Source organism: Camelus dromedarius, chromosome 10, assembly GCF_036321535.1.
Source record: "Camelus dromedarius isolate mCamDro1 chromosome 10, mCamDro1.pat, whole genome shotgun sequence".
Classification (NCBI taxonomy): Eukaryota; Metazoa; Chordata; class Mammalia; order Artiodactyla; family Camelidae; genus Camelus; species Camelus dromedarius.
In genome coordinates, this window is record NC_087445.1 from 55925843 (window position 1) to 55939575 (window position 13733).

The 13733-nt window shown below is 35.2% G+C and overlaps 1 protein-coding gene across 1 annotated transcript in view; it reads left to right on the plus strand.

The window, feature by feature from the left end:
- RAD23B (RAD23 homolog B, nucleotide excision repair protein) overlaps nt 1-13733 on the plus strand; it is a 43633-nt gene that overhangs the window by 7027 nt on the left and 22873 nt on the right. The window contains exons 2-4 of the mRNA XM_031450150.2: nt 7473-7554; nt 10382-10461; nt 13308-13576. Coding sequence (XP_031306010.1) covers nt 7473-7554; nt 10382-10461; nt 13308-13576 — 431 coding nt within the window. The remainder of the gene's footprint in view (nt 1-7472; nt 7555-10381; nt 10462-13307; nt 13577-13733) is intronic.

Here is a 13733-nt window from a genome sequence, read left to right on the forward strand (position 1 = left end):
TGTGAAATCAGAAATCTGTGAATTTTTAGCAAATCCTGTTTTCATCAGTTTTCTAATTATTTTGATCAATGTTTTCACTATCCTTTTTTTAGAGAAGATTTGTGTGAATGAGACATCCTTCCCATTTTCTCAGCTTTATGTAATCAGAAACTTCCAATAGTGTTCAGAGCAGTGTTCTGCCATTTTTAGCTTGGAGATTATTTGAAAGATAATGTGTCAAGTTTCTGTTGCTTTTGGAAAGAAATTTGCTAAATTTAAGCCTGCCATAGCACAGTGAATCCTACCAAAGGACATCAGAATGTTGATTCCCTATACGTTTGAATAAACAAATTCGTTGTGTAGTGTCTCAGAACTAATTTTACAAAGAAAGGAAGTTTATAAACCCTTTAAACATTACATATACTTATTCCAGCAGAGGAAGTAGACCAGCTACAAATGAATGACTAGTATGTAAGAACAGGTCCTAGATGCTTCAACAGGTAGATAAAAATTATTACTTGTCACTCCCTCTGCCCTCTCCTCCACACACTTCTGGTTGACTTAGGTAGGTGGCTTTTTGATAGTACATTAGATCCACTCTCTGCCTACATAGAAGCTTTAAAATTTACAAGTAACTTGGTAATTTCCATCGGTTTTGATCTTGTTGAAACCATACTGTTTGGAGTATGTTTTATAATAGGATAGATAAAATTGGCATAAATAGGTAGGCTTAGGAGGCTAAATAACAAGTTTCTATGAAAAAAATGGATTCTGGATTTCAAATTATATTTAGTAGCCTTTTGTGTCCTAACCCTAATTGAGAATTGGTTGCCTTTGTTTACTGTCTAGCCACACGTTATTAATCCTGTAGCCTCAGTTATTGTTTCAGTAAAAAATAATCTCTTGTGTTACATTTTTTTTCATTCCTTGGGTCCAGTGGGGAGATTTTTCCTGTTACTCTGAACTCAGCTGACATCTTCATAATCAACTCTGTTTTTAGAATTAGCAGAAACCTACTTTGGGAGAGAGATTTAGGACATAATCCTTGGTTCCTGCACCAGTTTCTCAGATGGAAGGATACCACCCAAGGAACCAAAAAGGAAAAGGCTTTTCCCTTAGCGTAAATGTATGAAATCATTTTGTAAACATATTTGGATTTGGGTTTCTCTTTCCTTTTGCTAATGGTTAATTGCCAAAAGGCTGTGTAATATTAGAGCTACTGTCCAGAATTTTCTTTTATAATTAAATCTCTTAAATTCAGTATATTCTTTTGTAATATTAGTAAGCAGTGGGGAGGGTACAATGAGTTCATCTTTTAACTATTTGTTTTCCCTTAAATTACTAAAATAATCCAGGCTTGTTATAGTAAATAAAGTGCATAAAGTAAAAAAGTGAAAGGCTTTTAGACCCCTGGTCTAAGTAACCACTCTGGACTGTATATGCTGCTAGCCGTTTTTTTAAATATGTACATGTAGTGTATAATCACAACACTATGTTTTTAAAAAATCAATTGCTTAGCAACTAGCTTTTGTCTCTTAAAGATAATTGTAAATATTTCATTCAGTCATTATATGTGCATGCTTTCAGTGAATACCTTTCATACATAGTCACCATTCTTCTTGTATTACGTAAGTATTCAAATGAGTGCATGAACAGTAACGTATTTTTCCACTTCACCATTGATGGATGTTTTAGGGTTTTCAGCATTACAAACAGTTGTGCAGTGCACATACTTTGTTCACGCATCTTTGATGTATTTGCAAGCATCTCTTTAGCATTGATTCCTAGATATGGAGTTACTTGATCAGAGGCTGGCAGACTGCCTCAAAAATACCTGCATCAGTGCTCACTAATACCAACGGTGTTTGTTATTCTCATATACCAACTTCCATCTGAGCAACTAGCAGGGATTCCAGTAGAGATCTAGCATGGAATAAATGAGTTAAGTATTGTGAAGCTCTTTGTACACTGCCTAGCACGTGGTAAGTACATAGCAGCCACGAGCTATAACAGTAATAAGGAAAATATGCTGTAGCATTGAGGAAGCTGGGTCATTATATGAATATTCAGTTGCTAACCTGATCAGCTAGCGGAAGTCCCAGAAATCTTATGCAAAAGTGATGTGTAAAAAGACTTATGTGCAAAACATCATACCACTATGGAGATATAATTTAAAAGATGTTATTTTTATATCTGAAACATACAACTTAAATTCCTTGAGTGGAAACAATGATTAATGGTGGTTGGCTTGAACAATGGTAGTGCCCTGGGGTGCAGTATGGTGTTCACACAGGGAAGTAGTTAGACAGTAAGTTAGAGCCACTAGATGAATGATTTAATGTGCGGAGTATAAGAGAAGGAAGAGACAAATACCTCCCAAGGGAATGGGATGAAAAGGATAGTTCATCTGTTTTTGTGTTAGAACTTTTATTTAGTAGACTATTGTGATTGTCTCCTTTTGGGGGGAAAAAATAAAAGCCCTGTCAACTATGTTTAATATTGAATGTCAACTATGTTTTTCTTTTAAAGTGTATAATTTTATAGAAGTATGCGGCTAGAAAAAAAATTTTTTTTTGAGTGTTAGCCATGCTTTGTGTCTAGTTAGTCATTGATAAACTCTCTTTATCTAGGAGGAAATTAGCAGCAAACGATAGTTTAGTTCCTGCTTCTTGTTTATTAGCTTGGAGAAGCCTCGTTATTTACTGGGACTGTAGTGCTCAGTTTTAGGTCCATCCTGTTGAGATGACTCATTGGAAGCAGTGGCACGGGACTCAGCACAGTTGGAGAGGAGTCATAACTACGTCGGTTGCTGGACATAACCTTTCCAAGAGAGACTATGTGCAGAATTGCCACCTTTCCCTTCTTTGCAACATCCAGAAGGAAGACATTTCTTTATAAGTTGTTTTAAAGTGTGCTCAATTTGATTGGGCCAGGGAAGATTTAGACAAACTAGTCTAGAAACCATCCTTCAGCGAATACATTATGGTTGAAATGCCTATGGGACGTCCAGTGAAGGTGTCAAGTAGACTTGAATATGCAAAACAGAAGGTCAGGAGAGAGCTGGGCTTAGAAGTACAGATGACATCTGAATAGTTCTTAAAACCGGGGGTAAGTGAGATGGATTATCCTGGAAGTTTATTTAGAGGAAAAGGCAGTGTTGGGCATAGGCCTTAGTGACGCTTAAGGGGCTGGCTAAAGAGGATTTCACAAAGGAGTGAACAAAGAGATAGGAGGAAAACGGGACAAGTTTAGTGTTATGGAAGTCAAAGAAAGTGTGAAAAGGAGGACGGGTCAGTACTCAGGTGTGACAGAGAGGTCAGGTAAGATAGGGAAGGGCTGAGAAGTGTCTGCCGGTGCTGAATTCTCAATTCCATTAAGACTGGTAAGAACAGTCTTAATGGGATTGTGGGAGTAGCACTACCACAGAAAATAAGCAGCAAATGGAGAACAAAAATCCATGCTTCGGTTTATCAGGACCATTGCATTAAGTGTGGGGTTATAAGTAAGTAAAGACAATGTGTAGTTAATTTTTTGAAAATTTGCTTGAAACTAAGGCGAGGAAAACATAGCTAGCAGGAGATGGATTATGAAGGGGTTTTGTTTTGTTTTTAAGATGATAGAGAATTGGGTCTCTTTAAGTGTGAATGGAAATGAACTGACTTTGAGGGAGAGGTTGAAAATAAAGCCAGGGCCGGGTTAGGGAACATAATGAATCTAGCAAGGTACTGGAGAACACTAGAGGGAGAGCAGGAATCCGGTTTGAGGAGAGAGATACCTGTCATTTAATAATGGGTTGGAAGAGGATTGAGATTAGGTGGGTCTGGATGCAAAAAAGCGTGTGTCATTTTGGTGGCAGATTAGAGGTGCGTTCTGGTGATGTCTTCTGTGTCTTGCATGAAGTAGAAAATGGTCATCTGTAGGGAGAAGGGTAGTGTTGAGATCAGATTTAGAGGAGAGTGCAGGTTTGAAATAACCTCTTGGATAATGGAGGAGAGGGCTAGCCAGGAGAACGAAAAGATTGAGGGTATCTTTCCTTTTCTCCAACAGCATGTAGAAGGCTGGATATAAATGTGGGTAGGTAGTTGGTTAGATATTAAAGATGAGACGTGTTAGCTAATGAGGTAGAAGAGTGTGACACCACAGAGCAGTTAAAGTAAATTTTATGTTGAGTACTGACAAATAAATTCAGTTGTGTTGGTCTAGATACGGAATTTTGCCTGGTAGGAGCAGCAGAAAGACAAAGAAGTCTGGGATGTGAAGAAAGTGATAGAAGTAGTGGCATTGTCTAAGCTGCACAGAGCTGACAGTAAGGATCAAAGTCAGAGTCAGGCCCCAGGGACCAGAATGGTAGTGAGATGCAAGACCAGGTGTGGCGAGCAGTTACTGAGAGAGCTGGTGGGAGTGAGATCTGTACTTATAATTTCACAGAGCAGTTGGGGTTGATGAGATTCACCCTGTGTCCTGAATGACGGTGAGTAGATGACTTAAGTGGTTTGGAAGTAAAGATCATTGGGCTGAGGTTAAGGAACAATGCCAGAGTTTTGGACAGGTCAGTGAACCTGGTTCCAAAGTCTGATTCACATATTTTCTTTGATTCATTACCCGAAGTGGTTTTGCTGGGTTGAATGCCCCTCTGCCAAAAAAAAAAAAAAAGTGTTGAGGCATTTTGGCATATTGCCCACAAAACGTTTTGTCATTTAATACTCTCATTCTTGATTCTGTATCTCTTCACACTTAACACCAGGAATTTTTCCAGTCTTTTCCAGTATGATGGTCTACTGGATTAATGTCTGACATTAAAATTTGTGCTTTTGGTTACTAACGAGGTTGAGCTTTTCTTTTTATTGGTTGTGTTATTGAGTTGCCTGCCCCTGTCATTTGTCCAGTTTTCTTTTGGTACAAGAACCGTTTCCTACCATTTCTCTCAGTTTACTTTATTTGCATTTTTCCTTTTGGTATTTGGCTTGTTTATTTGAGTCGCTTACTTAGTTTGTCAATTTTGATCTGTGTTTAATGATAAACACGTTTAGTGTTAGTTTACGAGTACTTTTTTAGCCACGTCGTGTAGATGTTGATGTGTGTAGAGTTCTCATTGTTTTGTTCGTAATATTTAACCACAGTTGATTTCTTTGAAGCCAATGTTGTTTAGTAATAAATGATTGGAGGTGTTTTTTTGTTATTTGTCCTACTTTCCTTAACTTACAAGGATTTTTGTTTTTTGAGTCCCTCCTTTTTGATATACAAAGTTAGTGCGTTTTATTTACTTATTTAGGTTTTTGAAAATAGTGAAATAGTCTAAACTTTAAAAATATCTGTGCTGTGGGTCTTGGAAATAAAAATATAGTCCCTGTAGGATAGAAAAGCACATATATAATTAGGTCTATCTAAATTGCCTACTCATCCTGACCTGTTAAGAAGTGAGATTCTTGCTTATTTTTAAAATTTTATTTCTTTTACCTTTTTCTTCATGTATTTTTTCTTAATTTCCTTTTCTTTTCACATATTTCTATACTAGATTAACTTACTCATTTAGCAAGAGATAATTGAGCACCTGCTATGTGCTAAATCACTGTGTTATGTTCTGAGAACTGGATTCACTCATAGTGACGCATGTGGTCTGTAATTCATTTGTGATTTTCACCCAGCAATCACATACAAATATTTGCATCTCTTCTCCCTCTCTAAACAAAAAGATGTACACAGAAGCTTATCATTCACCACAGAATGCTCTCACCTGGCTCTGCCACCACTCATTTGACTCTGAGCAGTCCATTTAGCATGTAAGATAGCAGTTCTCAAACTTTTGTTTTTAAGACCCTTTCACACTTAAAAATTATTGAGGGCTCCAAAATAACTTATGTGTATATACTTGTATTTGTTGTTATTTACTGTATTAGAAATTTAAACTGGGAAATTACTTGTTTATTTAAAAATAATAAATCCATTAAGTGTTACAATTAATTTTTTGTGTGTAAACAACAATAACAAAAAGCATCGAGAAGACTGACACTTGTTTTTCAAATCTCTTTCATGCTTGACTTAATAGAATAACTGGAGTCTCAGCTGCTTCTGCATTCAGTCTTTCGTGGTACCACATGCCTTGTAGCCTCTGGAAGACACAGCTGTATACTTGTGAGAAAATGGGGGTGGGAAAAAAGACGATGTCTTTAGCTCTTGCAGACCACCTATCAGGGTCCTGAGAACCTTCGGGACTCCCTGGATCACACCTTAAGAATCATGCTCTAGGTCTTAGCATCGTGTAGCAACACAGGGGCTTAACTGGATGGTCTTTAAAGGTTGCTTTAAAATTTAGGTAGTATCTTTTATTTTCCACCTTTATATAGTGGGTTGAGATTCTTGTGATGGATTTCTACTTTGGGGAACATCAGAATAGCAGTGATGGTACTGACTAACTGTAGGAAGGTCAGTATACTGCAAGGGTGATTTATGTGGAATCTGCAAAATACTCTGCTCTAAAGCTTGGAGTCAGAGAGCTGGTTTTGGGTTTCAGCTACTACTTAATAGTAGCAGTGTGATTTGGGGAGGAACCTCCCTTTGTATCCCTGTTCTGTAAAGTTTTCCACTTAAAGCTCAGAAATATCAACTTAGACAATTTTCAGAAGTATTCTGGGAAATTGAAGGCAATGAAATTTCCCTCCATGATTCTTGGGCCTTAAAAGTAATGAAATTTAGTTCCATTATGTTTCCTTGCATTTTTTACTCCTGTGCCACCCTACTTCAGAAATTGATTAGACTCATTTTCCAAATACTTAATAATAAGCCTGTTGTCATGTAACCTTAGGAGTCAGAAAGACCATAAAGATTGTCTGTTCCAGGCCCTCTTAGTTTATAGATGAGACTGATGCTGAGAAAAACTAGGCTACTTGTTCAAGATCATTTAAGGAATACAGTGGTTCTTAACCTTGGCTGAATTTTGGAACCTACTGTAAAGCTTTTAAAAAATACTTATGTCCGTCAGACCCTACCCTCAGAAATTATGCTTTAAAATTAATCTTTGTAAAGCCCCCTCAGGTAATTATAATGAAACACTAACCACTTTTAAAGTGAGTAATTTGCCTCTTAACATTCTCATTTAACCTTTGTTATTATTGTAGACGAGACCATTTTATTTCTTAGACCTTTTCTTAGCTTTCTTACTCTGGGAAATGAGCCCATAAACTTTATAATGAGAATCAAAACTTTTTGCTGTTGAAACCTTTACTTTGAATAGATTTATAAAGTTGACTGGTGAGGGTTTTGTTTTAAAGTATGTATATATAACAGATGGTGGTTAAACAAAGTTTATACCTATCATACCTAATAATAATGGGTTATTAATAATGAGTCTTTTTGATATAATATTTAAAGGACATCTTTTAAGTTTTTGAAAGCATTAGTAATATGTATTAAAGTTTTACCTTACATCATTTATTCAGATTCTGAATTGTCATTTGTTGTTTAGACTTTTTCAAAAAAATTTTATTTTCCTCTAGGTGAAAGCACTGAAAGAGAAGATAGAATCTGAAAAAGGGAAAGATGCCTTTCCTGTGGCAGGTCAAAAATTAATTTATGCAGGTATGAATTACATACTGAAATTAATATATCATTTTCTTGCTCACTGTGATATTTTAGTTCTAGGAATTGCCATCTTAATGAATTGTAGCATGTACAAATTCTGTCAGAAACATTGTACAGATAAAAGCAGTGAATAAGCAGTCATTTGAGTATGTTGTTAAAATTTAGTCCTCTCTTTATTCACATTTGCTTTATGTATTTCTCTATCTAATGATGTTAGAGAGTTTTGCTAATTTTATCTTTTTTAAGTGTTATATAACTGTCTCTGGTTTTTTCTAAGTGAAAATTTTTTATTGAATCACTTTGATATGAGACATTCTGTAAGTGTAAGGTGTTACTCTTTTAACATTTATAGATTGTGACATGATTGACAATGTAGCAGTATTTATCACATTGCATTATTATTGGACAGTATTGTGGTGCAGTATTATTCATTATATTGTGCATTGGATCTCTGTGGCTTATTTACTACCCATTACAAGTTTGTACCCTTAAACACCATCAGTCTTGCCTCCCCTGTGCCCCAAATCCTTGGTAACCACCAAGTTAAAATATTCTGTTTTTCACAAGTTTAACTTCTTTAAGGATTCCACATATAAGTGATACACAATATTTGACTTACCTCACTCAGCATAATGTTCTCAATGTCCATCTTTGTTGTTGAAGATGGAATGATATCTTCTTTCTTGTGGCTGAAAAATACTGTATATATGGGTTACTTCTTTTTATTCATTCATCCATTGATGGGCACACGGGTTGTTTTCATATCTTGGCTATTGTGAATATTGCTGCTGTAGACATGAAAGTGCATATGTCTTGCCAAAATCCTGTTTTCATTTCCTTTGGGTATATACCCCAAAGTGGAATTGCTGAATTGTATGGTAGATCCATTTTTAATTTTTTGAGGATCCTCTATATTGTTCTCCATAGTGGTTGGACCACTTTACGTCCCCACCAACAGTGCATAAGGAATCTTTTTTCACCACAACCTCACCAGCCCCTCTTTGTCTTCTTGATGATGGCCATTCTAATAGGTGTGAGGTAATATCTCGTTGTTTTGGTTTGTATTTCCCTGATGATCAGTGATGATGAGTATCTTTTCAGGTTGTTTGGTTTTTTTATTACTGAGTTGACTGAGTTCATTATATATTTTGGAGATATTAACCTCATATCTGATAGATGGTTTGCAAACATTTCCCATTCTGTAGGTTTTTTTTCATTTTAATTGTTTCTTTTGCTTTTGAGTTTGATGTAATCCCATTTGTTGATTTTTTTGTGTGTGCTTTTTGCATCATGCCCCCCAAATTATTGCCAAGACCAATATTGATGAACTCTTCCCTATGTTTGCTTCCAGGAGATTTATGGTATCAGACCTTATATTTGTCTTTGATCTATTTCAAGTTAATTTTTGTGAGTGGTGCAAAATAGAGGTCCACTTTCATTGTCTGTGTTTGTTCCTCCAGTTTTCCCAGCACTATTTGTTGAAGAGACTGTTCCTTCTCTGGCTTTTGTATTTTTAATCGATCTGAGCATCTTTTTTAATCTATTGAAATGAAACCATTTGTACTGATCACGTTTATTAATGTACTTGGAATCATTCCTGTAAAATTAAAATTTCAGTTTATCTGGTTTTTAAATAAAATACCAAAATTGACTGAAGAATATAGAAAGCCTTATTGGTCAAAAGACACAATAAATAAGTAACAAGAAAAGATTAATATTCAGATCATATAAAGAGTTCTTACGAATCAATAAGGAGAGGCTGATCCAATTAAAAAGCAGCAAAGGATATAAATAAGAAGTTGCAAATTTAACTAGCCTCAGTAGTAACCAGGGAAATGTATGTTAAAAATAGACTTGATACGCTAATTTTGTGCAGGAAATTCTATTTTTTTTTTTTTTTTTTGTCCTTCAAAAGAAATGCTGAACACTGTCATTGTAGATGTCAGTAAGGTGGACCTTGAATTGCCCTTGGATTCTTGTCTCTTCCTAGGTAGAGATTTTGTAGTATTTTCTTAACTAAGGTGGTTTAGAGGAAACACTAGCCCTGTGATCAGGAATCAGAAGCCTGAAGAGGTACAGGGAGTTGGTGGCAGACATAAAAGTAGAATTTCTGGTTCCTAGTCTTGGCCTGTTTTCTCATTCCTATCCAAGGCAGAGACCTTTCTGTCTTAATGCTTGCAGCTTTTGATTCAATAATTTTTTTTTAATGAAAAGCTAAATTAAAGGAAAAGGAAACCTGAAGGAATCCTGGCCTCACATTTGACCTTCTGCAAGACCAGACTCTTACACACTTCTTGTGCCTTACTCAGTTCTGTATCATCTTGTCGTTTCTGTGTATGAAGCCGTCATGAGTACCTTTTATAGCAGTGGAGTATTTCTGTTTTGCAGATATCCAATATTTGTGGGAGTAGGAAGTTTGTTCTTTTCTCCTTCCATCAAGAAGGATTATAGGTTATCCCCTGGGGATCCTTGAGCCATCTCAGTATTGGATTTTATTTGTCTTCATGATCTCCCCTTTCTCAGGACCTTAATGTTTCCTTACCCAGCAAGTCTTTTTACTATAAGTAATAATTTTTAAGAATTGCTTGGGATTGGGTTATCTACATACAGTGTATGTGTTTTATATCTTAGTCAAATGCTTAGGCTTCTTCACTAATCATGTATCCATTTATGCTTATCTTTATTTTGGCTAATTGGTTAATGTTTTTCTTTGGGAAAAGTTTTAATTGATAGGATTGATGTTGGTGATTGTTTTAACCTCAGTTATGGGTAAAGCAAAGGTCGCTCTGCCTGCAATAATATGTTTTTTTCCTTAATGTACTAGGCAAAATCCTCAATGATGATACTGCTCTAAAAGAATATAAAATCGATGAGAAAAACTTTGTGGTGGTTATGGTGACAAAAGTAAGTTTCAGCCTCATTCTGTCTGTCTTTGTGCATGCGAGTTTTAAAAAAAATCTCAAGTCTTTTACACTTTTAAGTGAAAATAGTTGATACACATCCATATTGGATGCACTTACTTGTTATTAAAGGTTTTAACAGTTTGGGTCAACCATAAAGCTAATAATTTAATATATTTGTAGTTTGAGCATAATTTTAAATACATCAAAGCAATGAATATGTGAAATGTCATGTTAAAAAGTTACTAGGTTTTGAAGAGCACCTTAAAGGGACTTGATGTACTCTACTTGACAAATGCCTCAAGGCAGAAGAGGCATATAGACTAATAATTTTGGTGATATTTCTTAGTTAATGGGGTAGATTTTTAGACTGAAAAAGGAAAAGGCAGCTAAGGGGGAATGATGGAGTAATTATTGTGAGAAAGTTTTAAACAGGAATTGTTTTGTGATTATTGGACTGAAATATATTTGGTACATTTTATAAAAGTCAAAGTTTTTCTCTAAAGCAAGTAATAGATTCTTTCAGGATTTCATTTTATTTGTATACTTGTTTAAAGATACATAAACATCCAGTGGAGAGTGACGACAAATAAAGGAGTGGTAGTACTCATAACATTAATTTTTAGGACTGAATTATAATCCAGAATTCTAAAATCCTAATAATCTGAGAAAAACAGTGTTACTTTTAGCACTGAAAATAACTTTAACTACGTAATTGGAACCAGTTTATCAAAGACTGAAAGTAGAATAAATGTGGATTTTTTTTTGAAGTCTCAAAATAATTGAGATAAGCAATAGAAAATAGAGTTGAACAAATAAGCTTTAATTACTTCATATTTTGTAGTGAGGGAAAAAATCAGCTAACCAGTTTGCATATGTTGGATTTAAAAACTTTTAATCCATTAAGAACCGTACTGATTTTACTATATTTAAGCACATATTTGATAAATGTTAAACTTTAAATATAGAAGAACAGAATCATGTGAGGAAACTTTGTCTCTAGTTTTTTCAAAATAGTGATAAGATACATAACACAAAATATACCAGTTTAACAGTTTTTAGTGTACAGTTCAGTGGCATTAAGTACATTCACATTGTTAATGTAATCACCACCGTTTCTCACCAGAACTTTTTTCATTTTCCCAAACGGAAACTATACCAATTAAAATAGTAACTACCCATTTCTCCCATCCCCCAGCCCCTGACATTCTACATTCTGTGTATGATTTTGACTACTCTTGTGTTCCTCATGTAAGTGGAATCTTAAAGTATTTGTCCTTTTATGACTTGCTATTTTCCCTTAGCATAATGTCTTCAAGGTTCTTCCACATTGTAGCATGTGCCAGAATTTCTGTCCTTTTTAGGGCTGAATAATATTTCTTTGTCTAGAACATAGTCGAAAATTTGGTAGCTATACATCTGGGTATGTATTTGTTACGGTCTTATTTCCTTTAGTATTATAGTAACCTTGACTATTAAGAACATAACTAAAAGGTAAGCAGGATAGGTCTCAGAATAGGTGCATGCATTTGAGAGCCAGCCATTAGAAGGGGAAGACCGCTACAATTAAACATGATAGAAGCAATGAGAAATTACCTTATTACAAAGAAGAGCTAGGAAAAATTAGTATCAGAAGTAAGCAGAGGAACTTTGAAAAGCAGATGGGTTTGGTACTATTTAAAATGAGGCTTAAATAGCTCTTTGTGGCAACAGAGACCTTGAGGACATGGTATATTACAATATTATATTGATCACGGATAATCTTAAGAGAAATATTAAAATGGGCATCGTGCATTTAAATTACATTTTTATCTAGTTGGAATTATAGAACATTAGTAATTTGCAGAGTATTATATTGACAGTTAAAATTACAGAGCCAAATGTTAGACTCTTACATAAGCCAAGGAGGGAGTGAGTGCTACGTGTATTTTTAAAGTTCCATCCCCCTACCTTGCACTAGGCACTTTGTTCCAATACACTCTGTACTAGCTCAAATTGAGCAAGACACAAATCCACTCATTACATTTACTGTTTGTTAATTTATACTTGGGGCAAATTATGTTGAATTTTAACCCCATCTTCCATCAAAACATTTACATTTTCTCCTTAGGAAAAGTATAAGTTAAACAGGTAGTGAGCATTGATAGGCTTTAGGAGAATAAAACTCATACAGTATGATTTTTACATATATGTAATTGCTTTTTGCTTGGTAATGTTTATGGCTCTGCTTTAGTTCAGAAAGTGCTGAGCATGTGGTTATAACTTTATTTGGCCTTTGTTTAACTACATACACATCTCAAAAGTTATGTTAACCTCTTTGTACTTATAACTCTTGGTTTATAGTCAGTATTGGGATTTTCCTCCCTCTTCTGAAACACAGCAGAATATTTGGCATGTTCATTAACCGTACTTCCATTTATACTTCCATTTCAAGAAAGTTATTTTGGTAATGCTTTCAAGTGACAATAAATACTTCAAAATTATAACCAAGAAACTTGGTTTGAAGTTATAACCAAGGAATTGTAAAGTTTGGGGAAAATTATGTGATTCTTTTTTTGGATACATATCCTGTATATTTTACAATATTGGCTTCTTTTGATTCTTTTTCATTGAAACCATTGGCTCAGGCTAATTAAGGTTAATGGTTAAGGTTTTATATATGCGCTCTCATCAGCTTTGAAGGAGTAACACAGTGACTCATTGCTAATATTCATCATCTATTTTTGTCACCTTACAAAATTATTCTCAAGTTACAAGATTGTATTAGTGTTATTTTTGTTTGTAGCATCCAGGGATCAAGTAATAAAACATTTTATGAAAATGCGTTATTTTGTTTTGTGATGTGTTTAGCCCAAAGCAGTAACAACACCAGCACCAGCTACAACTCAGCAGTCGAATTCTGCCACCACTACCACAGTTAGCTCCTCCACAGCACCAGCTGGGGCTCAGGCGCCAACCCCTGCCCCTGCTTTGGCTCCTCCTCCCACACCTGCATCCATCACTCCAGCATCAACGACGACATCCTCTGAACCTGCACCTGCTAGTGCAACGAAACAAGAGAAACCTGCAGAAAAGCCAGCAGAAACACCAGTGGCTACTAGTCCAACATCAACTGATAGGTAAGAACTGGATTCTAGGAAATTGTATCTCAGAATATATTCATAACAAGAACTTCATGTGTGTATTTATTTTGCTTATTGCTTTGATCAAACTAACTTTCAATCTGCTGTGTTAAATTTTTTTCTATACTTTGAACCCTGACTGAAATAGTATGCT